The 27857-nt window shown below is 38.7% G+C and overlaps 1 protein-coding gene and 1 non-coding gene across 9 annotated transcripts in view; one reads left to right on the top strand and one right to left on the bottom strand.

Moving 5' to 3' along the window:
* Positions 1–27857, bottom strand: part of KIF1B (kinesin family member 1B) — a 133330-nt gene that overhangs the window by 89816 nt on the left and 15657 nt on the right. For all 8 annotated transcript variants that reach the window (XM_045859768.1, XM_045859761.1, XM_045859763.1 and 5 more), the window contains exons 3-8: positions 11553–11629; positions 10625–10804; positions 5143–5208; positions 2962–3140; positions 2285–2396; positions 539–616 (exon numbers count right to left, since the gene is read on the bottom strand). In XM_045859768.1, the coding sequence (XP_045715724.1) occupies positions 539–616; positions 2285–2396; positions 2962–3140; positions 5143–5208; positions 10625–10804; positions 11553–11629 (692 nt within the window). The remainder of the gene's footprint in view (positions 1–538; positions 617–2284; positions 2397–2961; positions 3141–5142; positions 5209–10624; positions 10805–11552; positions 11630–27857) is intronic.
* On the top strand, positions 26768–26875 carry LOC123832404. Its single transcript, XR_006788058.1, has one exon. It is a non-coding gene; the product is annotated as a U6 spliceosomal RNA (small nuclear RNA).

Raw genomic sequence — 27857 nt, 5'->3', positions numbered from 1 at the left:
ATCAATCATCCCTTCTCTCCACTTGATAATGTGCTAGCACCACGTGCCTAATGCACAGTCCCAGAGTATCTTTGAGATGTTTATGCTCCACAAACTTACAGATGTGGCCTTCTTCCCACAATTCACCAACACGAACTCTCTGCTCTTGTCAAGCACGTCTCTGGAAGAGCCACGCTCGTTACCCCATCCGGGTCTTGTGTGTCCTCTCCCCACTACTGGCTCTCTCATCTAGCCAAATTCTGCCTGTTCCTCTAGAGACAGTTCAATTCTCACCTGGACCATGAGGCCCTCCTTGATGAATATGTTACATATCCTTTCTTTGAAGTTATAAATCAGAAGTCAGCAGAATTTTTCTATACAGGTTTTGTGGGCCATATGAAAGCAGCCACAGATAATACATAAACAGATGCAGGTATATCCTAGTAAAATTTCATTTACAAAAGCAGTCAGTGTACCAGATAGGGCTACTGGCCATAGTGAGTTGACCTGTGTTGCAGAACAATCACTGACTAAGCTATTTGTCTAGCAAAATAAATACCTTTAATCGAGTCCCTTTGGCACCAGTTGAATCAGCTCGTTCGCTTCCTGCTAGATCCACCAAGCTGATTTTACTGACCTGGCAAAGAACAGTATCATTGGGGCAATTCAAAAATAAGCACGGCAGAAGTAGGAAACACTTAGAGGCAGGAAATTAAAAGATTAAGGCACGGAGAAGACTAAAACTATTGATTAGGACTCTTATATATGACATAAGACAAAGACAACATATACTTTTTGTCAATTGAAAGAATACACACAAAATTTATAGCAATTACCTTGGTTCAAAAGAAGTAATGTTAGGATAAACACATTTACAATGATATGTCATAAAAATATGTAAAACTCTGTAGCCACTATTGAAAACAGTATGGAAGTTCCTAAAAAAAAAAAAACAACTAAAAATAGAACTACCATATGATCCAGAAAGTCCAGGAATAAATATTTACCCAAAAAACAAAGCAAAACAAAATACCACTAACTCAAAAGGGTATTTGCAACTCCAATATTCATTGCAGCATTATTTACAATAGCCAAGATATGGAAACAACCCAAGTACCCACTGGTAGATGAATAAAGAAAATGCAGTACATATATAAAATGGAATATTATCCAGTCATAAAAAGGAATGAAATCTTGCCATATGCAAAAACATGGATAGCCCCTGAGGGCATTATGTTAGGTTAAATAAGTCAGACAGAGAAAGAGAAATACCATATGATCTCATTTATATGTGGAATCTTTGGGGGGGGGGGCTCCTAGATACAGAGAACAGATGGGTGATAGCCACAGACAGAAAGTTTGGGGGGTGGTATATGGGGAAAGTAGATAAAAATGATCTAAGGGAATCAGAAAGTACAAACTTCCAGTTATAAGATGAATAAGTCATGTTTGAAGGATCTCTTATAGCTACCAGTATAATAAATCTACTGGTAACTTCAGATTTAAAAATCCAGTTGTATGTTACCTAGGCATTTAGAATTCAACATAAATTTATTATTAACAATAGTGACAATAAAACGAATATTTATTAAGTGGTTACTTTGTGCCAAGGTCTAGTATATGCACTTAACCTATATTGGTACTTAATCCTCTTAAGTGTCCTAGGAGGTTGGGAAACTGAGGCACAAAGACATTAAGTTACCTTGCCCAAGGTAACACTGCTGAAAAGTGGCAGAGCCAGAGTCTAAAACAAGCAATTTAATCCCAAAGTCTATATATTTAAGCATTGTAGAAAATGAGGAATTAACCAGCGAAGTATTTGAACATCAGAACTGCTGTGCAGTTAGTTATTCACTCTCCAAGAATAATATACACCTTGTCTGCTTCATGGCTTACTTCAACATTTAATCCCACAGTAACATTAGCAGAGCTCAAAAAAAAATTAAAATACACACAGCAAAGAAGATAATAAAGTGATTAAGAGGTTCCAGTCAAGTAGAAGGAAAGGAAAGATTTTCTCCCCACAGTACTGCTTAATTAGTTCTCTCACATAGAGAAGTTTTTAAGAGCCAAAGTCTTGAATTGTTTTTTCTTAACCTTATTTTCTCTTTTGCAATTTCACTTAGGACCCATGGTTTATTACACTCTAAAACTGATTTAGAGTGGAATAAAACTGATAAGCAGAAGGTATAAAATACCCTCCATTAAGTAAAAATCCCCTCCACAAAATGCAGAGGGTAGCAAAAGAGACTTCTGAAAATCCCCATTCTACACAACTCAAGCCCCGAGACCGAAGTTCTCTTACCTTCTCAGTGGAGAGGTTGGTCTCAGTATCATGTTTCTTCTGGGTGAAAACAATTGTAAACACAGCGTGGGAACGGCTACTTGTTTCATTCATGTTGGTAGCTGCCACTGTCCTAAATAAACATAAAGGTGACCGTGTGACAAAGGAATTCATAGATGGAAGTTAAAAGGGACAGGAGGCTCCACGTTACAGGCACAACAATAACAACCAACAACTCTCATTCACAGACTGCAAGACCTTCACACAAACTGCTCTCCATACACTTTATTTATGCACGAGCCTATGAAGTTACCTTCCAACTCTCCAACCCCCAAGGTACCCCCACAGAATCATCTTTCATACTCCAGCTGTCCCTTTGGTAACCACCAAAGCATTTAATTTTTATTCCTTATTAGGCATTTATTCCAGATTCAACTACTACCACAGGCACATGATAAGCAACATTTTAACGTGACCACGACTTAATAGTGAAACTTAACCAAAGTTCTGTTGTGTCTCCGCAGTGCACTGTTTTGATAAGAAGATAGATACTGAATATGCTGACACCCTCACTTCTCCGGCACAGCCAAGGGATCAGAGGACTCCACAGTAACAGCAACCTTCAGAACTACATGTGGTCTCAAGCCCTCCACTGGGCACAAAGGGCCTCAAAGTGTGCCAAAGACCCCCTGCCGTACCTGGCTTTGTTCCCGGCGTCCATGAGGTCAGCAATGTCTGTGTAGGAAGTGACTGCCAACTTTGACAGATCCTCAACGTATGGGCCAAGAAGTGGGTGTTCGCGTACACGTAAATTACCCTTGTTTTTTGGATTCAGCAAGTCTCGCACTCTTTCACAGTAAATTTCCATGTAGCTCACCTTGAAACAAATTATTAGCAAATTAGCACTCAGGGAAAACATTCCCTACATTAAGATTTTTTATAAGTTTTAGCCCTGGCTGGCGTAGCCTGGTGGATTGAGTGCGGGCTGGGAACCAAAGTGTCCCAGGTTCGATACCCAGCAACCGCACATTGATATCTCTCTCTCTCTCTCTCTCTCTCTCTCTCTCTCTCGCTCTCTCTCCCCCCGCCCCCCACCCTCTTCCCTCTCTAAAAACAAATAAATAAATAAATAAATAAATGGTAAAAAAAAGATTTTTATAACTTTTATTAAAAGCTCTATAACTAGAGATCAGCCACCTTTAGTAAGTGAAAGCCATACACAGTTCCAGTCCCTTTCACTCTAGTAACAGAGCGCACAGATATCTCCGCGTAGGTCGGAACCAACCTTCCGACTTCACGGGGGAAAGGAGGTAAACAAGCTATCTCAACCCACAGTGGCGCCACCTGTCTTAGGCAGGAAAAATAGCATCTTTAATAGCAACTTAACAGTTGTCAATATTTTAAATGTATACTGTTCTCAATAATTGGGGATTACTGAGAGCTTACTCTAAAGCTTGGAAACAAGATTTCAATTAGTGTCAAAACCAAGGAACAATATCAATATTCCACAGCAGTTAAGACAAAAGAGACTGACAACTCTAACACTTTAAGGCTGACCACAGTATGACTTACTATGACCAAAAAAACAGTGTCTACCAGAAAGGTAAGGGCTGGTCAGCACAGAACCTGACTGTGTGGCCTGAACCATCCAAGTCTTACAGAGGAAGAAGCCCCAGACAATCTGTTAAACACGTCAGGAATTCCCCTCCTGTCAGCGGGACTGCCCTACCATGGGGAGGAATGTGTTAGGCTGTCACTCACTTCGCTCTCCTGTTTTCCCAACACCGTATGTTGAAGAGACTTTCCTTTCTCCATTGTATGTTTTTTGGCTCCTTTATCAAAACTTAGTTGCCCATAGATGCGTGGGGTCAGAACGCTTTAATACTATTAGTGGCTATGAAATTAAATACCAAAAATGGGGGAGCATGTAAAATAACTTCATAAAGAACATACAAAAAAGCAGAAATGTTTATCAATATATATATATGAAGTGATTCTATAAATCTTTTTTAAGGAAATAGCAATTTCTTTTTTTAAGGTTTTATTTACTTATCAATCAACCAATTATTCAATCAAGAGAGGGTAAGGGAGAGAGGAAAGGAAACACATCGACTGACTGCCTCTTGTACGTGCCCAGGCCAGGGACCGATCCTGCAACCAGTCATGTGTCCTGACTGGGAATCAAACCGGCAACCTTTCACTTCTCGGGATGATAACCAAACAACTGAGCCACACCGGTCAGGGCTGTAACCCTCTTCTTAAAAGAGCTCGGCTATACAATGGATAGAGAATAACTTTCCAAGATATAAGCAACCATGAAGACGGGGGAGGGAGAAGAGAGTTGATTACCTATGTTTGCAAAACTTATGCCTATCAAAAATATGATTAATAATATTAAAGGGAAAGAGTTCACACAAATGAGTAAGAATAACACTGCAATTCCAACAGGTAAACCGACAATGGTATCATTTACAAGATGTTCAACCTTACTACTAATAAAAAAAAATTCATGTTTAAGTAAGAGTGAGGAATTTCCCCTTATCAAATTGGCAAAAATTTAAAAACGAAAGTACTGAATGTTAATAAAGGCAGATGAGTGCTTACACCCACCTGATGGGGCTTCTTTTTAAAATTTAAATATATTGTTTGACAACCAACTCACATCAAAGGAAATAAATAAAATTAAAGTCAGACTTATGAATAAGGATTTAATCGCAACATTATTCATTATAATCAAAACTTAGAAATAGCCTAAAAGCACAAAACTGGGGGAGTGGTTAAGCAATCTATAGTACGGTAATGATTTGGAGTCACTGAAAAGCAACATCTGAGGCAATGGAGCAGGGAGGCCTCTGGTTGTAACTGGCAGGTGTACTCACCTCTACAGAGTAGGACATTTCTTCATTACAGTTGTCATTGATTTTTTCAAACAGCTCTTCACATAACTACATAAACAGAATAGCATATATCAGAGAAGCAGTAAGTTACCCAGGACTACTAAACAAATTGAGAATATGCCTTTTTCTCTATATTTCTTAAAATATTAATAGCATCAATAACAAAGGTAAATTCCTTGAGTGAAATAAAAGAACAGTTTTAAATACATCTTATCTATGTAATCCCTCAACAATAGCATTCCACCACTATTTCCTTAGAAAGAAAGCCACATTAGGAAAAGGAGAAAAATTATGTCTTTTACAGTGTTATATCATTAACACATTTAATTCATGTGAATTCATCTCTTCATACTATACTCGAGTAACTGTGACTCCACTATCAGTATTACTATTGTAGCAGTAAAACTATTATATTTTGTACATACTTATTATGATATATAAATTTTATTACCATATATCATCAGTTACTATGTACATAATAAATTTATACATACATAATACAGAGAGAGAATACATACTATTTGGAGGGGGTAAAGGAAGGTATTTTCAAGAATCATTTTGACTCTAAAACTTCCTCTTAACTTCTCCCTGTCTTAAGACCCCAAATCTTTTGTGAAAGGCTAATCCACTACATGGTGACATTTCTTTCTTTTCTTTTTTTTTTTAAGATTTCATCTCTTTATTTTTAGAGAGTGGGAAAGGGAGGGAGAAAGAAAGGGAGAGAAACATCAATGTCCAGAGAAACACATTGACTGGTTGCCTCTCACACGCCCCCAACTGGGACCTGGCCCATAACCCAGGGATGTGCCCTGACTGGGAATTGAACTGGCAACCTTTTGGTTTGCAGGATGACGCCCAACCCACTAAGCCACACCAGTTAGGTCTACACAGTGCCATGTCTAACAGAAAATGTTAATTTTTCTAGATGAGAAAAATTGTAAGATATCATTGTCCCTATCCCTTATTTAAAATGTTATATGAAAAATAGTAAAAACCTATTGAATTTTCATTTGCTATATATTAGTATTAAGGCAATCAATATACATTCAGAAAATGAACTATTTATTTGTGATTCTCTTGAAGTCTAAATAGAATTTAAAATTTATTATAAATGGCAATTTCTAAATAATAATCACCTTTTTAAAATTCTAAGCTTTTGTATTAAAATAGAATACTCTAAAATTCTACCAGAAAGGAGCCCTAGCTGGTGTGGCTCAGCGGATGAGTGCCAGCTTGTGAATCAAAGGGTCGCTGGTTCAACTCCCACTCTAGGGCACTTGCCTGGGTGGCAGGCCAGGTCCCCAATAGGGGGCATGCGACAGGCAACCACACATTGTTGTTTCTCTCCCTCTCTGTCTCTCTTCCCCTCTCTAAAAAACAAAATAAATAAATTCTTTTAAAAAAATAAAGTAAAAAAAATTAAAATTCCACCAGAAAAGAGATACCAGGAAAGATATATAGGTAAGTATACAAGAATTCCAGTAACAAATTAAAGGAAAAGGAAGGAGAAACTAAGTGTAGTAATGGGATAAGATAAATGACTATTTAGTGTAACTTGGCATAATCCACAATTATTTTGTTGCTCAAGAACTACTGCACAGTAAAAGCAGAAACTCTAGAACTATCTTGCCTGAATTGGATTCTGGCTCTGTCACTTGGGCAACCGACATGACCTCTGTGCCTCAGCCTCCTCATGTGTAAAATAAGGGTAACAACAGCACTCACCTCTTAGGGACACGTGAGGAGGACTAGATGAGCTAGTATCTGTAAAGCACTTAGACCTGTGTGGCACATGGGGAGTGCTTCAGAATATTTTATATATTAGTATTTTAACTATTGCTGTTCCGACATACAGAGGACAATCCCAAATATGCAACATGGGCCAAAAGTAGGTTCACAGTTGTGAGTACGTAAAATATAAGTTTATTCTTGTATCATTATTTATTAATTATTGCATTATTTCCTTTTTTATTATTTTTAAATATATTTTATTGATTATGCTATTACAGTTGTCCCATTTCCCTCTTCACTCCCCTCCACTCTGCACACCCCCTCTTATCTATATTCCCCCTTTCATGTCCATATGTCTTAAGTTCTTCAGCTTCTACATTTCCCATACTATTCTTTCCCCTCCCCTGTTTATTTTCTACCTACCAGCTATGCTACTTATTCTCTGTACCTTTTCCCCCTCTCCTCCTCCCACTCCCCTGTTGATAACCCTCCGTGTGATCTCCACATCTGTGGTTCTGTTCCTGTTCTAGTTGTTTGCTTAGTTTGTTTTTGTTTTTGTTTTAGGTGTGGTTGTTAATAATTGTGAGTTTGCTGTCATTTTACTGTACATGTTTTTTATCTTCTTTTTTCTTAGATAAGTCCCTTTAACATTTCATATAATAAGGGCTTGGTGATGATGAACTCCTTTAACTTGACCTTATCTGAGAAGCACTTTATCTGCCCTTCCATTCTAAATTATAGCTTTGCTGGATAGAGCAATCTTGGATGTAGGTTCTTGCCTTTCATGACTTGGAATACTTCTTTCCAGCCCCTTCTTGCATGCAACGTCTCTTTCAAGAAATCAGCTGACAGTCTGATGGGAACTCCTTTGTAGTAACTCTTTCCTTTTGTCTTGCTGCTCTTAAGATTCTCTTACTCTAATCTTGGGTAATGAATGATGATGTGCTTTGGTGTGTTCCTCCTTGGGTCCAACTTCTTTGGGACTCTCTGAGCTTCCTGGACTTCCTGGAAGTCTATTTCCTTTGCCAGATTGGGGAAGTTCTCCTTTGTTATTTGTTTAAGTAACTTTTCCACTTGTTGTTCTTCCTTTTCTCCTGGTACCCCTACAATTCAGATGTTGTAATATTTAAAGGTGTCCTGGAGGTTCCCAAGCCTCTCCTGATTTTTCTGAATTCTTGTTTCTTCATTCTTTTCTGATTGGTTATTTCTTTCTTCCTTTTGGTCCACTCACTGATTTGAGTCCCAGTTTCCCTCCCATCACTATTGGTTCCCTGTACATTTTCCTTTATTTCACTTAGCATAGCCTTCAGTTTTTCATCTGTGTGACCAAATCCAACCATTTCTGTGAGCATCCTGATTACTAGTGTTTTGAACTGTACATCTGATAGGTTGGCTATCTCTTCGTCACTTAGTTGTATTTTTTCTGGAGCTTTGATCTGTTCTTTCGTTTGGCCATTTTTTTTTTTTTAAGTTTCTGAGTGCCTGTTACAGTGTAAGGGGTGGAGCCTTGGGTTATTTGCCAGGGCAGGGTAACCCACCTTGATGCACTGTGACACTGTATGTGGGGGAGGGGTTCGAGAGGGAACAATGGCTCTTGCTCTGCTCTCTGCCGGTTTTCAATCACTTCCTGTTACCTACAATTGGGCCCTTCTGGTACCGATTCCCAGGTGGGTGGGTTTGCATATGTTCTAGGACCCTGTGGGTCTCTCCAATGAACTCTCCTGTGCAGCTGGGAGTTTCTCCCGCTGCAGCCTCAACCCCCATAGGTGTTTTCAGTCAGAGGTTTGAGGCTGTATTTCCCTACTGGAACCCCGGATTGCACGGTCTGTCTTGCTCCCCAGTTGTTCCTCCCGGTTTATCCGCACGCAAACGTGGGATCGCCCAGTCTGCCAGCTGCTGCCTTGCCGTGGCCATGAGTCCTCTCCATCCCGGCTGCCCATCTCTGCCCCTCCTACCAGTCTAGATGAATGTTTCTTCTTTAACTGCTTGGTTGTCAGACTTCTATACAGTTCAATTTTCTGTCAGTTCTGGTTGTTTTTTTGTTTTTAAATTTGTTGTTGTCCTTTTGGTTGTGGGAGGAGGCACAGTGTGTCTACCTACGCTTCCATCTTGGCTGAAAGTCTGATTATTGCATTATTTTCTATATGAACCAGTGTAAACCTACTCTTGCCCCACTCTATATGCCTTAATACAGACATATATATTTTTTAATAATTGTTTTTTAAAGATTTTATTTACTTATTTACTTATTTTTAGAGAAAGGGGAAGGGAGGGAGAAAGAGAGGGAGAGAAACATCAATGTGTAGTTGCCTCTCACGCGCCTCCTACTGGGGACCTGGCCTGCAACCCAGGCATGTGCCCTGAGTGGGAATCGAACTGCAACCCTTTGGTTCTCAGTCTAGTGCTCAGTTCACTGAGCCACTCCAGCGAGAGCCAGACATATATTTTTTAAAGAAAAAACATATATGCTAGTATGTTCAATATTTTCTAAAAATTTTCTAATCTTTGTTAATAAGTAATCATTTTAATCATATAGCTGAATTCAAAATTATAGTCTAATAATCCATTAGAAAAAGTGGCTATTGCTCCCTTATGTATTTTATTCTCAAAATATAGAAATGGTCACACTAGGCCCATAGCAAAAAACAAACCAAAAAAACCCTCTTTAATATTAATTCTAAATATCATTAATATAAGCAGATCACTTTCCTGTTATTTATTTACTTTTTAAAAGATTTCATTTATTTATTTTCAGGGAGGGGAAGGGGAGAGGGAGGAAGAGAGGGAGAGAAACATCAATGTGCAAGACAGACAGACATGTAATTGGCTTGAAATCCAGGCACGTGCCCCAACATGGAATCAAACCGGCAACCTGTCGGTTTGCAGGCCCACGCTCAATCTACTGAGCCACACCATACAGGGCACATTCCTGTTACTTAAAAATAAGTTTCTTCTCAATAACTACGTCACAACTCCTCTCCATTCTCAAAACATAAAAAATCAAAAGACAAACTGCTCTTAAAAAAAGAAATCTCAAGACTGTTCAACCTTAAAACAATAGTATTAAACTAATACAATAAAAGGAAAGTGTCCCTAAATAAGGCAATCAAAAAAATCAAAATAGGCCTGGCCAGTGTGGCCCAGTTGGGTGGAGCATCATCCCAGAAACAAAAAGGTCACAGGTTTGATTCCCAGTCAGGGCATACACCCAGGCTGCAGGGTCAATCCCCAGTTGGGGTACAACTTTATTCAAGAACTACTGCATAGTTACGAAAAGGCAAACAATCGATGTTTCTCTGTTTCTCTCTCTAAAAAGCAATGAAAAAAATGTCCTCAGGTAAGGGGAAAAAATTACATTCTTCAGAGGTGATCTATACACAGAACTTAAAATCAAACAATATTCACTAGGTGTCCCCAGCCTGCTCTGTTACATATTATCGATATCTTCTAGAAGAAGCTGGTAACGCTGTTCAAAAGGTAAAATAACATACGTAACACTGGATACACAGCAAAGCCTTTACAAAACATCGACTTTCCCACTTAGAGTAGACATGTACACAGGTCAGTCTCATCCACTAGACTGTTAGTTCCTCTGAGGGAAAGGGACAAGTGATTTATTTTGTGAGTGTTATGACAGTCCCTGAATAAATGTTTGCTAAATAAAAATAATTGTTAAAGTCACTAAAGTCTAAGGGTAACGATGAACAGAGGTTTTTCGTTGTTTGTTTCTTACCTGTGGAATGATGCCAGCCTGGCTTTCTTCTTGTTTACCCATCATGGTATAAGACTTCCCAGCACCAGTCTGCCCATAGGCAAAAATACAGACATTATATCCCTCAAAGGCATGTAAGAGCATTTCCTTTCCAATGTCATTGTACACACGGCTTTGAGATGCAAAACAGGGATCTTCCGGCTGTAAAGATTAAAAGGAGAAAAAAATGACACTTCATTCATATTCTTTCCTATGTGTATTTGATTATTTCTATAATAAATACAAGTGTTTCAGAATAGTCAACTAAAATATATTAAACATTTTTAAAGTACCCCCTACACATAGTTCATTTTTCTCACTTTATACACACACACTCTATTAGCGTTATCCATTACCCAGGTCAGCCATACATGAAAATAGCTACATGAAATTATCAACTATGATTACATTTCATTTTCCATGACCTTACAAGTATCACTCTTTCATGCACAGAAAATTTTCTGAAGAGGAAAACGGGACTAAGACGTCAAATGCCAAGTGCACAAAGATCCTTTTTGAACTCGCTACTGGTGTGCAGCTTTATTTCAATAAACACAGCTTTCAGTGAAAAAAATGTTTCCAATCCCTTGCCTAGGCCCTTCCCTTGCCAATTAGGCTTTGTCAATAGTTCAAAACGTCTCTTATTCCAACAAAAAATAGGGGGAGAAAAGAAGGAGAAAAACCCACCTAATAAAGAAATGCAGAGGCAAACTCTAATTTAGGTTGAGAAGCCAGAAAGATGAATGGTCTTATACTGAGTACGGATACTGCAAAGAGCCCCACTCTCAATGTTCCTAGGTGTCAGTAACCTCTGTTTTCGTTGTTGGACCTGCGGGCTCTTTCAAGACACACCCAAAAAACCCTTCAAATACCGCCCAGTTCCCCTGTGCGGTACGACAAGCACACTCACCGAGGTGTGAGACCAGTAGGAGTAGTCGAAGCTGAAGGACTTCGGAGCTTCCTTTGGGTTCTTTGGGTTAACGATACCTAGAGAATGAAAATGTTTTGATTTTATGAGTCACTTCGCTACATGTTCTTTAGTTCACTGTGATATTATAGACGGTAAATTCAAAACATCCAAATCGAAATTCATGCCACTGACTCTAAACAGGGCAATCAAAACCAAAAATAATCACCTTTTCAACAGGTGGTCTACATACAGAATTTGAAAAGAATCAGATCAGCCCAGTAGCATTCACTAAGTGTCACCAGGATCCGGAACAGAGGTTGGTACACAGCAAGTGATCATTACATATTTTATGACTGCACCTGAAGTAAGATAGTAGCCAAAATTTGGAAATGGGCCACATTATTATTTCAAGGTGCTTCATAAGGCTTCAAATATTTCAACACATCAGCAATAAAAATTACTAAGTTTCTGGATCAATCTAACCACTAGTTGAAACAAACTCTTTTTAAAGCTCTTTTTTACTTCAGAAAAGCATTTGGTAATGAAGCATTCATTGGAAAGATAGTCTTATTTCTGAAATCCACAACTGATAACTAATAACATAAATTATTATATACGTATGCATGTACATTTGTGTATGAGTGTATACAGTGAAATCACAGACCACTAAGTCTTTTGCACAGTGTTACAAATAGTAAAATTACTTTCTGACTGAAAAGCATGAAGTCTCGCTGCCCTATGAACAGAGCTTTCTTGTGTGATTAATCCAGTCACAGCAACTTCAGGGACTGGCTGAATGCTGAGGCTTAGCCCCTCTCCCTTTCTCATACACATAAAGCTTTGGCTCTCATATTTCACATGGAATAGCATCCTTATAACATGTGTTCATGAAATCTCCTCAAAGACCAGACATCCTGACCAACCCACTTCGCTAAGGCAGGGCCACAACCCAGGGTATCAGTGAGATCAGGATTAAAAAATAAATCTATCCAGAGCAGCTGCTGTTCAGGACACAAATAGCAACAGTTGCCATGGTGCTTAGTTCTCTCTCTTGCTGGATTCGGCTGGGTACAGCCACACTCTTACGCTCCAACCTCAAACGCTGACAGAATAGTAATAAGGCTCACACTGCTCATAATCATGTGACAAGGTGGCATGGTTCTAGAAAGAACATCTGCTCACACACAAATGGCAGCCTAAGCAGAGAGGAATGTTTCTAACCAAAAGGCACTACACAAGATTTAAGTAATAGCCAACATTCATGGAGCACTTACTCCACGCTGTGAAGTACTTTCTCTATACTGACCTATTTAATCCCCCCAACCACTCAATAAGGTAGATGTTTTATTATCCCCAGTTGATAGATAAACCATCACAAAGAAGTTTAAAGAACTTGGCCAAGACTACAGAACTAGCTGGTGCCAATCTAGGATGTGAACTTGGAAGAGTTGGGCTCCAGAGCACACACTCTGAGACACTTAAATGCATATTCCCTATATGCAGCCATCACCAGTCAGGTATCTTTATGAATATGCACACGTGCGTGTATGTGTGTGCACTCATGTATGACTACGTCCCTAAAATTATACCGCAGGCATTGTTTAAAACTCTTCTTACCCACTTAAAACTAGGAACTTGAGGATTACAGTTCCTAAAACATGAGAGACCACATACAAACTCCACCAAGAAAAATGAAGTTAATGTCATACTGGATAAACAGATTCCAGGTTTCAGTGGCTCAGCAATAAGGACAATAATGAGATGAGATGTAGGATATGACCTCTGAAGTAGCCTTCACCCCTCAAAAACATGGTTAAAACAAATACTTCTAACCTCCAGAAAATGTTTTTATAAATCTTTTAAGCCATGTTTCAATCATTCTTTTAGCCACCCACCAATTCTGCCAAGAACAATTTAAGAAACAGCTAGTTTTCAGATTCTACACCTTTGTTTCCTTTTCCTTAAGTAAGGAAAAGCAAAAACTACACCATGAAATCAAATTTCTTTGATTTGCATAAAATCTTTTTCCTCTTCCTCAGTAATTAATGCCTTCTCCCAGATCTCTGAAACTTCAGAAACTAATTTTCCTAGCTTCTAGCTTCAAAACCATGAGGCCTTTTAAATAACTGACGTTAAACACAAAACCCTTTTTTATTTTTAACATAAATAAGTATATCAAAATACAATTTTAAAGTTATTTACGTAAGTTGTATCAAACAAGGTTAAATTTACTTGCAACACTTAGAAATTCTAAATTCCTAAATAACATTTCTTTCAGACACCTTAAAACAACAACAAACACACACATACAAGACACCTTAGAACAATGCAAAATTCAATATTGTTGTTCCTGTTTAAGGGGGAAGTACAAGCAGAAAGCCTCAGAAGGCATGGGTTAATTTCTATAAGTTAGGTTGGGTGTTACTGGGTTGGCCAAAATGTCCATATGGTTTTTCCGTAAAATAACATATATTTTTTATTTTCACCAATAACTTTATTGATTTGTATATTTTGAGTATGTTGGCTATTTCTCATGTGGTATAATGTTGATTGTTCTTAATTAACACCTCGATTTTATCACTATATCAGCTTCAACTGGTCTGCCCGACTGTGGAGCATCGTCCAGCGAGAAATCTCCAGCACGAAATTTTGCAAACCACTATTGACACATTTGATCAGTCATGGAACCTTCTCCATATACAACACTACCTTTTTTTGTGTTTCAGTTGCATTTTTATCTTTCTTGAAATAATAAAGTATAATGTGCCAAAAATGCATATTTTCTTCCATCTTCAATATTAAAATGACTATACAAAAATTCACCAATTATCACAAGTTTTTTTTTAACGCACGCTGATATGACAGCTGTCACAATACAATCTAACAAAATTGTTGCAAATGAAGTTAAATACAACTAAGACCTACTAGAGCCATCTTACAGAAAAAAACAAATGAACTTTTTGGCCAACCCAGTAGTTATAGGGTTGTTTGTTTTATAGTATTCTTTACATTTAAATATACATTGTATTGTCTTTAATACATAAACTATTTCCTAATAAAAGATTTAAAACCCCACAACTCTGAAAATGAAAAATTTGTAAAAATAAAATACTAATGACAGCACTTGAACTTATCAGAAGCCCTCGCTAGTGCTTCCATAGACAGTGAATTGATGTTTTCAAATATGCCAAAGAATTCTTCTTTCTGAATTAATAACAATTGAGATCCAACCCACTTACTTTAACCCAACTAAAAAATAGGATCTTCCTAAAGACTAATAAAAAAAGGGAGGGGAGAGACAATACATTTAACAGAAAGGTTATACAGAATTTGGATTCAAAAGACAAGCATCAGTGGCATCTTTTATTATTCTAAACATATTAAAAAATTAAGAAATATATTTAGATTATTTGTAATCTTGCACATGGTTTCACTTTTATGTCTTCCTGAAAAATGAGCTAATATCTAGCTTATAGGATTAAATATGTAAAGCACTATGCAAATGTTAATTTTCAATAATAGTTATTTTGTTTATTTCTAAAATCAATCTTTTAAAGATTTTATTTATTTTTAGAGAGAGGAAGGGAGGGAGAAAGAGAGGGAGAGAGGCATCAATGCACAAGATTGGTTGCCTGTCACTGGGCCTGCAACCCAGGCATGTGCTCTGACTAGAAACTGAACTGGTGACCTTTCAGTTCTCAGGCTGGTGCTCAAACACTGAGCCACACCAGCCAGGGCTCTGTTTATTTTTTCAAATGAGTTTACATGCATTTTATTTTTAGACAACATACGTAACATGTTATTCTTAAAAACAATGTCTCCAAATATACCAAAGTCAAAATAAATGAAGAGCTCAAGACAACATCAGTCCCATGTCCTACACCTCACGTGTACATGAAAAGCAACAGCCAGTTATGATAACAAATGACAGATCCAAATTGCCAAACTTGTTGACATTTTTCCACTTCTAAACCATCCTTAGGATCACATACAGGGTTGCAGCACCCTCACAGTAGTCCAGCAGATCAACCATGCCATCTGGATTCATGTTTTCACCAATAAAGAACTGGTAGGTTTTGAAATTAGCAAAGGATGTGCTTGATTTGTTCTGCAGCCTGTCATAAAAAGTTTTACTCTTTCTGGTTTCTGTTCTTCAAGTATCTCTTTGATTGACTTCATGTAATCTTTGACATACTGCTTGTTGGCTTCTTTTGTGAATTGCCTGCAAATAATGGTTCTCGGCAATATCAACACCAGTGAGTACTGCGCTTTCGCTATCTTTGCCTTTGGGAGTCGTCGATGTTACCCTCTGTCCTACTGACCATCTTCCCCTCCACCTCAGGCACAGCCTGTCTACGATCTCCCAGGGCTTGTACATGTCAGAGAACATCTCATCATGGCTGGTGAGGTCGCAGGAAATGAGCATGATGGTGACAGCTGGCGATGATGGAGGTGCTGGGTTTAGCAGGAGCCCAGAGCTTGGAGCAAGCAGCGTGCCAAAGAAAGGGAGCAGGTGAAAGTTATTTTGTCTTGTTTTTAAACTTTCTTAAGTTTGGTGGGCATAACCGTATTCCATAGTCTTGAAAACGAAATGATGAAAGTTGACTAACTAATCAAATAAGCTACAGCACATGGTAAGAATTCCATTTCCTGGCAAGGGCCAAAGTACTATACCTGGGTCCTTCAGGAGTGCCGTCAAATCTTTGGTGCTGCTGCCACATTACAAACCCCTTGAGTACACAGACCACATTTTGTGGATCCTCTATGCTGCCTGCCCTACGCCAAATGCACACTCCGATGAATGTGTCACGTACCACTTTAACTTGATTAAATCCTGTACCACTCTGAGCAGTGGAAGAAAAACCAAAACAGTGCATTCCAGTGCAATACATACATAAAATACCAATAAATTTTGTCAACTTTCACAAAAAAGAATATAGAATGAATGAATGAATATTATTAAAATTCTGGGCAATATTAAAGCAGTGGTTCTTGTATCAAAGTCAACTGAGCTAAAAATAAAGTGTGTAGGACTTTGTTTTTCAGAAAGCATGCATATAAGAACGGAATTATACTAATTAATGAACATATTCAACATAAACTGTATTTTCATTAATATAAAACTGTAAAAGCTGTTACAAATGCAGCATGTCTCCCAGGGTCGTATGTCATGAGCGTGCAGGCGTTATCTGGGATAACAAACTGAGGCAGGAAAGTTTGAATTGGGAACAAAGGCCTCCCGCTCTACCCCTCCCTTGGCTTGGCTGGAACTTCACAGACACGACCTTCACCAACCACCTGTTTCCCCACTTGTCCCTCCCCAATTTCCTGTCACTGGGATGACAAAAAAGAAATCCCTATCTGGAGAGGAGAGATAAGGAAGAGCCACATCGGCAGTCACGCCACCAGTGTCAGAAGCAGAGGACCACCCTATCTCCCCTGCAGAAAATATGAAATCTCAAGGTAGACAGAGGTATCTTACTATTAAAATTTATTCCTGCAAAATTTTCTCCAGTGTTTTAGATATGAGTTTGTCTTGCATAAGGATTCTTTTGTAGGTATAAAAAAGATTCTTGACTTCACACACAAGACACACACCCAAGAGGCACTGCCATGGGGTAAACACCAAAAGACATAAATAAGTGATAATATTCTCAGCATTCACCTTCCCAAGTAATTCCCCTGAAACATCCATTCAAGTAGAAGGATGAGGCACTTGGCACCTGACCCGACAATGCCTAGAACAGACCAAAGACTCAGTAAGCACTGACTGAATCACTGCTGAATGTCATTACTACATCCGAGATGGTGCACCACTCAAAAACCTTCAACAAAAACACTGTTACTATGGCATCCAACTGGACAAGTCCATTTTCCTAATTTTCTGCCTTATCTTCCAACAGCCCCTGCCCTTTGCCCTCTGTGCTTCTACTCAGTGCGCTCAGCTCTGCAAGTATCCCAAGTCTGAAACTGGCTTCCCTGCTAACAATCTTTCTAAAGGAAGGGTTATTGCAAAAGATCTCAAGATCCAATTTTAAAAAAGAAAGTTAAACAGCACTTTCATTCACTGAGCACATTAACTGAGCACATTTACTAAGCTCAAACTATGTACCAGACACTGTTCTGGAGATATAATGGTAAGCAAAAAAGTTATTTCACCCTTCTAGAGTATATAACCAATAGAAGAGACAAGACCTATAATCACAGAAAATAAATTCATGCTTTAAAATTATGACATGAACCATGCTAGATTAGCAGGGAGTTCTTTAAAACATATAAACAGGAACGTACAAAAGGAAACATAAAAGAGATGATTTTTATTTTTTAGTTAGTAAACTGATAGGTGAAAACAGAGAAGGCCGGGCTGGAGGGTAAGGAGGAGACAGCTAGGGAAAATGATGATAACAATAACTAACACTCACTGAAGAGTTACATGCATCCACTCGTTTAATCCTCCCAATAGTCTTATGAAGTAGGTGCAATTATTTCCATTTTTTGTTTAGAGCACCTGAGACACAAACAAAGGCGCTTGCCCAAGGCCAGAGTCTGCACTGAAACCTAGACCATCTGGTGCCAGGCCTCTGAACCACAGGGCAATATGCATTCCAAGCCAGGGAACTGCATTAGGAAGCCCTGGGGCAAAAAGAAGCATGTGACACCCTGGCGCTGGTTTGGCAGGTGTGGTCAAGTGCAGTAAGCAGCAAAGGGTAGAAAAGCACCAAAATCGTCTCAGGGACAAATCACAAAGGACTTTAAGGAGCTGCACCTGAGCAATGAGAAGTCGCAAGAGTGACCTGATTAGATTTACAGGCCGTGGTGTCGAGACTGGACCAAAGGACGGCGTCGCTGCAAGTACGGAGACCAAGTACGCGGAACACAACGACTGCTGGAGAGTGGGTGGGAACTTCTGCTTGCCTTCTGTGTGAGACCTGAGAGCTGCATGTGGCATCAGAAACCCGCAAGTTACCGTATGTGGCATTTGTGGGAATAGGGAGAGAGAAACATTCATTCCTGTATCAAAAGTGTTGTGTTTCTTGATCCAAACCTGACTTTTGTCTTCCCATTTGACCAGATATTCAATAATCAAAATTTGGGTTGAGCTAGAAAAAATTTCAAGACGACATTTTTCTAAGGCTTTAGCAATGAAGAAAATAGAATGCTGTAGAGGTTTTATCTAAATCAATCCTAAGTATTCAGTATTATTATAGGGTTCACCTATAACTTGGGCACATAAACTCTGTAAGCCTCAATTTTCTCCTTTGTAAACAGGTACAATAATAACAGTGCCTAACTTGAGAGACAGACAGACAGATAGATATCAATGTGAGAAATGCCGATAGGTTGCTTCCTGCACACGCCCCAATGGGGGATGGAACCTGAACCTAGGTATGTGCCCTAACCAGGGATTGGACCCGCAACCTTTTGGTGTATTGGACAATGCTCCAGCTAAGCCGCCCGGGGAAGGGCAATAGGGGTGGTTATTTCAGATGAGAGCGGACAGGCTGCCACCTCTCGGAAGACGATAGTTAAGCAGGGATCTGAATGACATTTAAGGAATAGGCAAGACCACTAATGTAACCAGAGGGGTAAACGATGATGAGATGTGAAAACAGATAGCGAGCCAGCGGTCAAATTCTATGGGTCCCTGTGGCCAAAGTGAGGATTTTTCATTTTATTCCAAAAGCAATAGAAAGCCAAGGAAAGATTTTAAGCAGAGGGGGTGACATAATCTAATTCACATTTCCAAAACATGACTGACTACTACACAGGAATGAGTGGGAACAAAGAGACAGGAGGCTACTGCAATAATGACTTAGACTGGAGTAGAAATGGTAAAAAGTAACTGGATTCAAAATAGCTTTGTGAAGGCAGAAATGATAGGACTTACTGTTGGATTATGAGTGGCCTATTAAAAAAAAGAGAAGAGGCAAGAGGGACTCCAATATTTTTTATCACAAAAACTAAAATAATGAGTAAGAAGGAAGGAACAACCACCTTAGGTGGCAGGAAGGGAGAAAAATAGTTCAGTTAAAGTACTTCTAAGGCTTTCAAGTAGAGTTAAGTTAACAGCTGGCCAGGCAAGTTTACAGTTCTATAGAGAGGTCCAGGCTGGAGAAGTGAACTTGGGAGTCATCACCATTTCAACGACATTTAAAGCCTTGAGCCTGGATGAAACCCCTCAGGGAGTCTCCCCTCTCTGGAGACAGGGGATGCTCGAAGAGCAGAGGCACAGCCCGGCTCCCTGTTAACACAGGGAGGCGTGGGAGGACGGAGAACGGCCTGCGAGTGAGGAAGGCCGTCCATCAGGAGGGCACGGGGTCCTGAGCGCCAAGAGACAGAAATGTTTCGAGGAGGAAGTCACGCTACGTTTGCTACTGCTGTTACAACGCTTACTACCATAACCATCTTCTGGCTCCACAGAGGAAAGAGCCTTTGTTCAGGCGGCTTCCTGACTTGCTCTGCTCACCCTCACCTCCGGGCCCTGGGCCCTTGTCACTACTCGGATCTTGTCTAGTTTCAAGGCTGTTTTCTGAAGCTCCCCTTCATCAATCAAAAAGGCAACCTGAAAACTGAAGATCTTAATTGTATCTTCCCCCAAGTCCAAAGCAAGAGGATCCCACATTGATCCTCTCCCCACACCTTTCCCCTCTCATCTTCAAACGCTTCATTCCTCATGCTGTAGCTGTTGTCGCCTGAGGAAAGCTGAAGAGCGAACAATAGGACAGCATCTTCCACGCAAAGGCTTACTTGAAGGCCCTTAGCCAAGATAAATGAAAATGTCTTCAAAACGACTGTCATAACTGTCCCACAGGTTTTAGTTTACTGATGAACCACAAGACCATCTTCTCTTTCTTGGAGTCTCTCATCAAGTCAAAATTACCCTTACAAAATCCATTAAGTCCCTTAATTTTACCCCTTTTTCCTTGCCTTCTTTCCCACTTTGTTATTTCAGCATACAGATGCAGAAATAATGTTTTAATTACTAAGCTCTAGAAAACAAGGCAGTCAAAACAAAATTTGTACTAAAAAGCCTTTTAGTCTACAGAATAATTTTGTGTAATATCCCAAAGTCTCTATGTAGTAATTATACTGTTGTTGGCAAACTGCTAAAGATTTTGCCTGCAACTACAATTAAGACGTCAGTGTGGCAACACTGGATCCCAGTGACATCTTCAGCACAAACTTGCTTTTCCAAAAGCTTCCTCCGCCCAAAATTAAGAAAAATGGTACACAATAAAAGTATTTTGTACACACTTTATATTCCAAAACCATAACATGAAAACCCATGAACAGTCCCATCCCTACTCAAAATAACATATTTCCAGAAATATATTAAAGTGGTAAATAAAGCATATTGCCATAAGGTAGATTTGAGCAAACAACCTACATTCATAACATTCCTTAATTAATTTAAAATAACAAACTTAGACTCCAAATCTTATCAACAGAATAAATGGACTATATGTATTCACTGTATACTCAATCTCTTTGTATTAAAAAGAAACATACAATGGGAAGAAAAATCACCAACTCTGTAGTGTCACAATGTCATTAACTGGGAATAAAATAAATATGCAAGCAAAACTGAACAGTAAACTCTCAGTTAACAACAATTCTACTCTTCCTAAGCAAATTTTTTTAAAGATTTTATTCTTTTAATTTATTTTTAGAGAGGGAAGGGAGGGAGAAAGAGAGAGAGAGAGAAACATCAATATGCGGTTGCTGGCCGCATATGCTGGCCACAACCGCATATGTCATTGATTTGTCATGGCCCACAACCCAGGTATGTGGCCTGACTGGGAATCGAACCTGCGACACTTTGGTTCGAAGCCTGCACTTAATGCACTGAGCTACACTAGCCAGGGTTCTAAGCAAATTTTTAAAAAAAAATATATTGACTGATTTTAGAGACAGAGAGGAAGAGACAGAGAAACAGAGAGAGAGAGAGAGAGAGATTAAGGGGGTGGGGAGAGAAACGTGGATTTGCTGTCCCACTTATTTATGCATTCACTGGTCAGTTCTTGTATGTGTCCTGACCAGGGATTGAACGCCCAACCTTGGTGCACTGGGACAACGCTCTAACCAACTGAGCTATCCGGCCAGGGCCTAAGCACATTTTGAATGATTTGAAAGATCATTTGGGAGACCTAGTTCTCGTTTAATCTAAGTGGAACAAAGCTGTCTAAATTAATATTAATATCCTTTTTATTCATAATTTCCCTCCATCAAGAAAGAACATTAAAATAATTGTTAACCTCACAGTTAAATCAGACACAGACACTCAGTATTACTACTCAGAACAGTGAAACAATAACTGTAATGAGAGGCACTGTGTACGGCACAGAGGCTGCAAGCGAGGGCTCTGGAGCCGGGCAGCCGTTCATTTCCTAGTTCTCCAAATTCTGGGATGTGCGGCCCCAGCCAAGTTAGTCAGTCTCTGTCACCTGCCTGTGCATGGACAAGAGTACTTGCCACAGGGCTATTGTGAGGATTAAATGAGTTAAAATCTGTACATTTCTATTTGTGCCTGGCCTGGCTTAAGTGCTCATTATTTTTGTTGTTGATAATTACTTACCATGCTTGTCCCCTCCACCAAAAGGCAATTTAAAAAGTAAAAGCTGCTTTGTTTTTCCCTGCATCCATTCTGCCTCCTCCAGTTTATTCAGTTACAAAAGGAACTCGGCTGTGAGACCAGAACAATGTCACAGGGAAACAGTAAATGTAGTGAAATCATTTCCTCATTTAGGTAGCTTCTGCTAACTCTGGCCACACAGTCTTCTGTTCTGCCAAGACGAAAAAGGACTTTCCAGACATTCCCACCTTTCCTGTCCTACCCCTCAATTACTTAGACGTCTCTCTTCAATGCCTTCATTCCCAGACCTCACACTGCTTTTATCATTTATTTCTGAGACAACACTAAAAACTCTCTGAGAACCCAGTGGCCTCTCAGCCTATGCTTACTGAATAAATATAAATGGAGGACAATTTATTTATCCAGTCCTTTGCTGATGGATACTGAGTTGCTGCTGGTGTGGGTTTCTTACGAATGCTGCCCTGGGTGAGTAGCTCCGTTGGTTAGTGCACCATCCTGACATGCTAGGGTTGTAGGTCCCCTCCCCCGTCAGTGCATATGAAAGAATCAACCAGTGACCGCATGAACAGTGGAACAGCAAGTTGATGCTTCTTCTGTCTCCCTCTCTCCAAAACAATTTTCAAAAAACTAGTGCTGTTAGGAGTTTAAATGCCCAAATCTTCAGCATTCTTAGTGAGTCCCAGAGAGATGAACTACACTGGTAGAGATTACAGAGAGAAATATGATTGGGCATGCATGATCTCACAGTTCACAGAATGAATCCCAACAAGGGGCAAGTTAAAAGAAACTAGACATTCCATCTCACAGGTCAGAGCTCATGGTGTGGAGGTGGACAAATAGTAGCTAAAAAGAGCTGGGTTATCCTTTTCTCCAGCCACACTGTGATGTGCTTTGGATGCGATGTTATGAAGTTTACATCTTCGTCTGATCGAATTACCGTATTTTAGGACCATAAGACACACCTAGGTTTTAGAGGAGGAAAATAGGAAAAAAATTTTTGAAGCAAAAAAATGTGGTAAAATATTTAATAACCTGTGACCCCACTCCACCACTGCCCCCTCCAAAAGCAAGCCAGGTACGCTACATTCGGACTATAAGACGCACCCACCTCTTCCTCCCAACTGGGGGTGCATCTTATAGTCCTAAAAAAGGGTAAGTAAGCCCTGGCCTACCAAGGAAACCTCATTCTGATTCAAGGCTAGTGCCTCTTATCCTTTTTTGGGGATGCAAATCTCTCTAAAAATGTAAAAGTAATTACTCCCTCCCTAGGAAAATGAGTAAGACACATTTTGCATACAATTTCAAGGTGTTCTCACCTTGACAGACACTCAGAGGTCTATACATAGACCCTAGAAAAAGAAATCCAAACTAAAATGCAAGTGAGAATTAGGTAATACTAATAACAGAAGAAAAAAAATAAAGACTGACAAGAAAAGACTAGAAAACAAAAAACTAACCACTTAACCAAATAGAAACAACAAAAATTCATCAAAACTGAGTAGAAGGCTGAGGTAAGGAGGTAACAAGACAATAAAAAATTATTCCCAAGTGGGAGAAACTTGGAATATTATGGGATATTATTAAACAAAGCCATTTGTGTGTGCACTTGGGTCTCAGAAATGTCAAGGCAGTAACATTTATCTGTGCCATGGAAAATATTTCCTCTGAGACCAGAAAGTGCTTAAATAAAACTGCTACGACTCAGTTTTCGGATCTGGCACATTCCCTAAAGTATCTTTCACCCTCTTGTACTTTTTCAAGAGATCTTATGGCAGGAACAGTCCATTGCATTCCATCTGCAATCAGCTATAATCCCTCCGAGCAGCAGTCCAGGCCAGCTTGTCCCCACAGAAGTCTTTTAATACAGTGAACACCTGTGGCTATAGCAGATTTATCTCATTTTTTCCCCAACAATTTGGGGTTTAAAATGCATGTTGTCTGTCAATCTTAAGTCCATTGTTTTGGGGTTTTTTAAAAAAGGCAAAATAAACCAATAATACTTTCTAAACATAGCAAGTGGCTCACTTAAACTATCTCACTTAAAAATTATTTGGATTACATATTAGTCAAATTACTAATAAACTGCCATATAAAATTTAAAAAGAGATGGAAAAGAGTAGAAAAAAATGAAAATGCCAAAAATCCTACAGGAAAAAGTCTCTGATACAAGTAGATAACTGCCTTTCCAAGAACAAATGCCTTTCAAAGGAACCAAAATTACCCTAAGCCCTCTGAGGCATGACAAAATAAGTATTTAGCTAGAAAACTGGCCCTACTTTTCCCAAGGCTGATTCAACTAATGAGGATTTTTGTTTCAGTAGACTAATGCAAATTTAAAAGTCAAGTTTCTCTTGCTGAACATTTAGGTGCAAGAGGCAAACTGTTGGAGCCAGATGAGGGTCAGGAGTACCAATATCCAGTCGTAACACTAGTAAGTTCTAATAAGCTCCAATTCTGAAATTTTCCCCAAATGTACTGGATGTTTAGTTTAAATTCTATCAGAAATACCCTATCGTCAATGAATGTTACGTGTGCCCTTTGCCAAACTCACATCTGCACTTTTTAAAAACCTTGTTCAATGGCAAGTATCACTTTGATCACTTTTACACTGTACTGAGGTTATTTCAGTATGCCTTGTCTCTCCTACCACAAACTGGTAACTCCCTAAGGGCAGGGTTTATGTACATACAACTCTGTAACCCCTATAGAACACATTACAGTAGACTCTCAAAAGAGGAAGGAAAGAAATTCAGAAAGGGCCAGGCAGAGAGGACAAGGCAGAGCACGGCCAATCAGCCTTTGGCACAGAAAAGTTTTGGAATAAACGTGATGGAAAAGCAACTGGTGGTTCAGTGCTGTGCTTAAGGCGGCCCACAGATGAGTCCTCATAGGACTAGTACAATATATCCAGGCCTAATTAATCACTCAATTATTATTACTTTTAATAAAAACCAGGCATTTCTTCTTCAATATTTTATCAAAAGACATTTCAATATTTTCAGTAGTTCTGCAGATTTTTGGTGGGATGTAAGAACGGCTGAATAAAACTTATATCCTCACAAATTCTAAATTTTATGGCCCCGTCATAAAAAGGTATTCAACTAGGAATCTTATTTTCTTCTTCAATTTGCTATCTACCATAAGTGAAATCGTCTTAAATCCTTCATCCAGAGTGAGTATCATTATTTGGGCAATTTTACTTTTCCCTTCGAAGTGACATTATTTTAAATACAATGAAAATAGGATCAAAAAGCTATGTATCTTAAAAGCAGTGAGATTTTAACACCTTCTTTACTAGCCATCAATAATCTCTTAATGAATTTTAATCCATCTGATTAAATAGCAAAATCAGAAAGTCAAGCAGACCTAAACTCATACCCATTTCTTATAACTATCCAGAACTAAAGAAAATGTTTTAATTTTACTACATACTCTTAAGAGTTATAGTTTAATTCTTTTAGACAATCAATGGATTACTTTTTTTTAATAGCATATTTGGCACTAGCATACCGTTACACACACACAGACACCTGCTAATAAAGAAACCCCATTAACTTATTATAGATAGTATTTCACGCTAAAATCTCAAAGGAAACAAATTTTACAAGTTATCCATGTGAATTGTATTATTCAGGTATTTAAAACATTCAGTGCAGTCAAGGCTGAAAAATAAAGCTACTACTACACTGTATCACTAATCTTAGAAAAAGATGTTGCTGCTTAACTACCTCTGGGAAGAAATCTCACAAAGTTGTTTCTGGAGAGAGGAAAATGGCTGACTATGTGATGGGGTGAGAGGAAGTACCATATACTTTGTACCTACTGAATTTTGTACTATGTAAATGAATGTACTACATATTCACAAAATAAATCACAATTGGGGGAAATTAAGATAATGTTATTTGACCCTGACAATGAATAGAACCTTTCAACCAACTGAAGATGTCGTCAGTCTAAAATGACTTGTCATCAAGAAAAAACAGTATCATTACTTAACACTAACAAAATTTTCTATTTTTATTATATGGTAAACTGATTTTTACATTTCATGGATATGGCCTTTTAATACTCATTTTCTACTTAAAAGTTTCTACCCTATAAGGAAAGGAGCAACAGATACCCCCAACCATTCATGAAAAACCACTCTGTGACACTGGAGATTTCTCCTGGATAGTACAACATGCAAAACATATCAGAGAAGAGTAGTTTTTTATAAAATCTATTCTAACTCTTCGAGCATTATCCCACAAAGCAAAAGGTCATCTTTTCAATTCCTGGTCAGGGAGGGCACAGGCCCGGGTTGCAGGTTTGGTCCCTGGGTGAGGGGGGTGGGGTGTTGCAGCGAGAAGCAACTGATAGATATTTCTCTCACATTGATGTTTCTTTCTCTTCCTTTCTTTCTTCTTCCCTTCCCCATTCTCTAAAAAAATTAATTAATAAAATCTTTGATATCAATTCTAGCTCCTGACCCAGAATTTCCTAAAGTCCACCTTTTAAAAAAATTTGTGATATATACCATTGTATTTGGGGGCAATTCCAATAGCCAAAAATGCCTCCAAACTATGTTATAATTAAATGTATTTTTTCAGAGAGAAATAAACGGTTCAACAGTCAGGATTCAGTGCGCCCGTTTCAGCAGCACATTTACTAAAACTGGAACAATACAGAGAAGATTTGTATGGCCCCTGTGCAAAGGTTAGTTAAATACAGTGTAAAACTTAAGGCTTAAAATAAAGCACAATAACATAGCTTAAATGAGTGACATTTAAGAACACAAACATTTGTTTTCTAGTTCAATTTTAAGCCTAGCTCAAACTCTAAAAAAGGAGCTAATAATCAATATTGACTTTCCTTTTAAACAATTTTACTGAAACACAATTTACATACCGCGAAGTTCACCTGTTTAAAGTGTACAATTCAGGGGAGTGGGGGAAGGCGGAGGAGGGTCTGGGGGGGTAAACGGTGATGAACAGAAACTTGACCTGGGGTGGTGAGCACACACTACAGTGCACAGATGTTATATTACAGAATTGTGCGCCTGACACCTGTATAATTGTGTTAACTAGTGTCACCCCAATAAATTCAATAAAAAGGAAAAATTAAAGTTTTTAATTCAATACTGAATTTACATCTCTTTTTTCTTCTACAATTATTGATAGGATATAATTCACAGAATCACTGGCACAACTGACAAACAAATGTAAATTACAAACAATGGTATCACCAGTTTAGACCCCTACTTTTAAATATTTTTTGAAAGATAGATCGTTACTAGTCCTATTTACCAAGTTCAGGGAAGTGTACAAGCAACAGTAAGTTCAAAGTTATACATGAGAAATCACAAAAAAAAGTCCACCTCATAGTAACATAGAATGGTGGTTACCAAAAGCTGAGGAAGGGGGGTGGGAAGGAGAAGATACTGATCCAAGGACATAAACTTTCCGTTGTAAGACGAATAGGTTCTGAAGACCCAATGTGCAGCATGGTGACTATAGTAGATCTCAAGTGTTCTCACCACATACACATGAAATGGTAACTACGAGAAGTGACGCATATATTTAGTTTGGTTGTGGTGATCATTTCATAATGTACACATGTATCAAAACATCATGTTATATATCTTAAATAGATAGGGTTGGGCAAAAGTAGGTTTACAGTTATGAGTACACAAAACAGATTTTATTCTTGCATATTTCTTAATTATTATTATC

This window comes from Phyllostomus hastatus, unplaced genomic scaffold (assembly GCF_019186645.2).
Source record: "Phyllostomus hastatus isolate PE091 unplaced genomic scaffold, TTU_PhHast_1.1 phas_scaffold_182, whole genome shotgun sequence".
In the NCBI taxonomy this organism is placed as follows: domain Eukaryota; kingdom Metazoa; phylum Chordata; class Mammalia; order Chiroptera; family Phyllostomidae; genus Phyllostomus; species Phyllostomus hastatus.
This window is presented reverse-complemented; position numbering and strand designations above follow the sequence as displayed.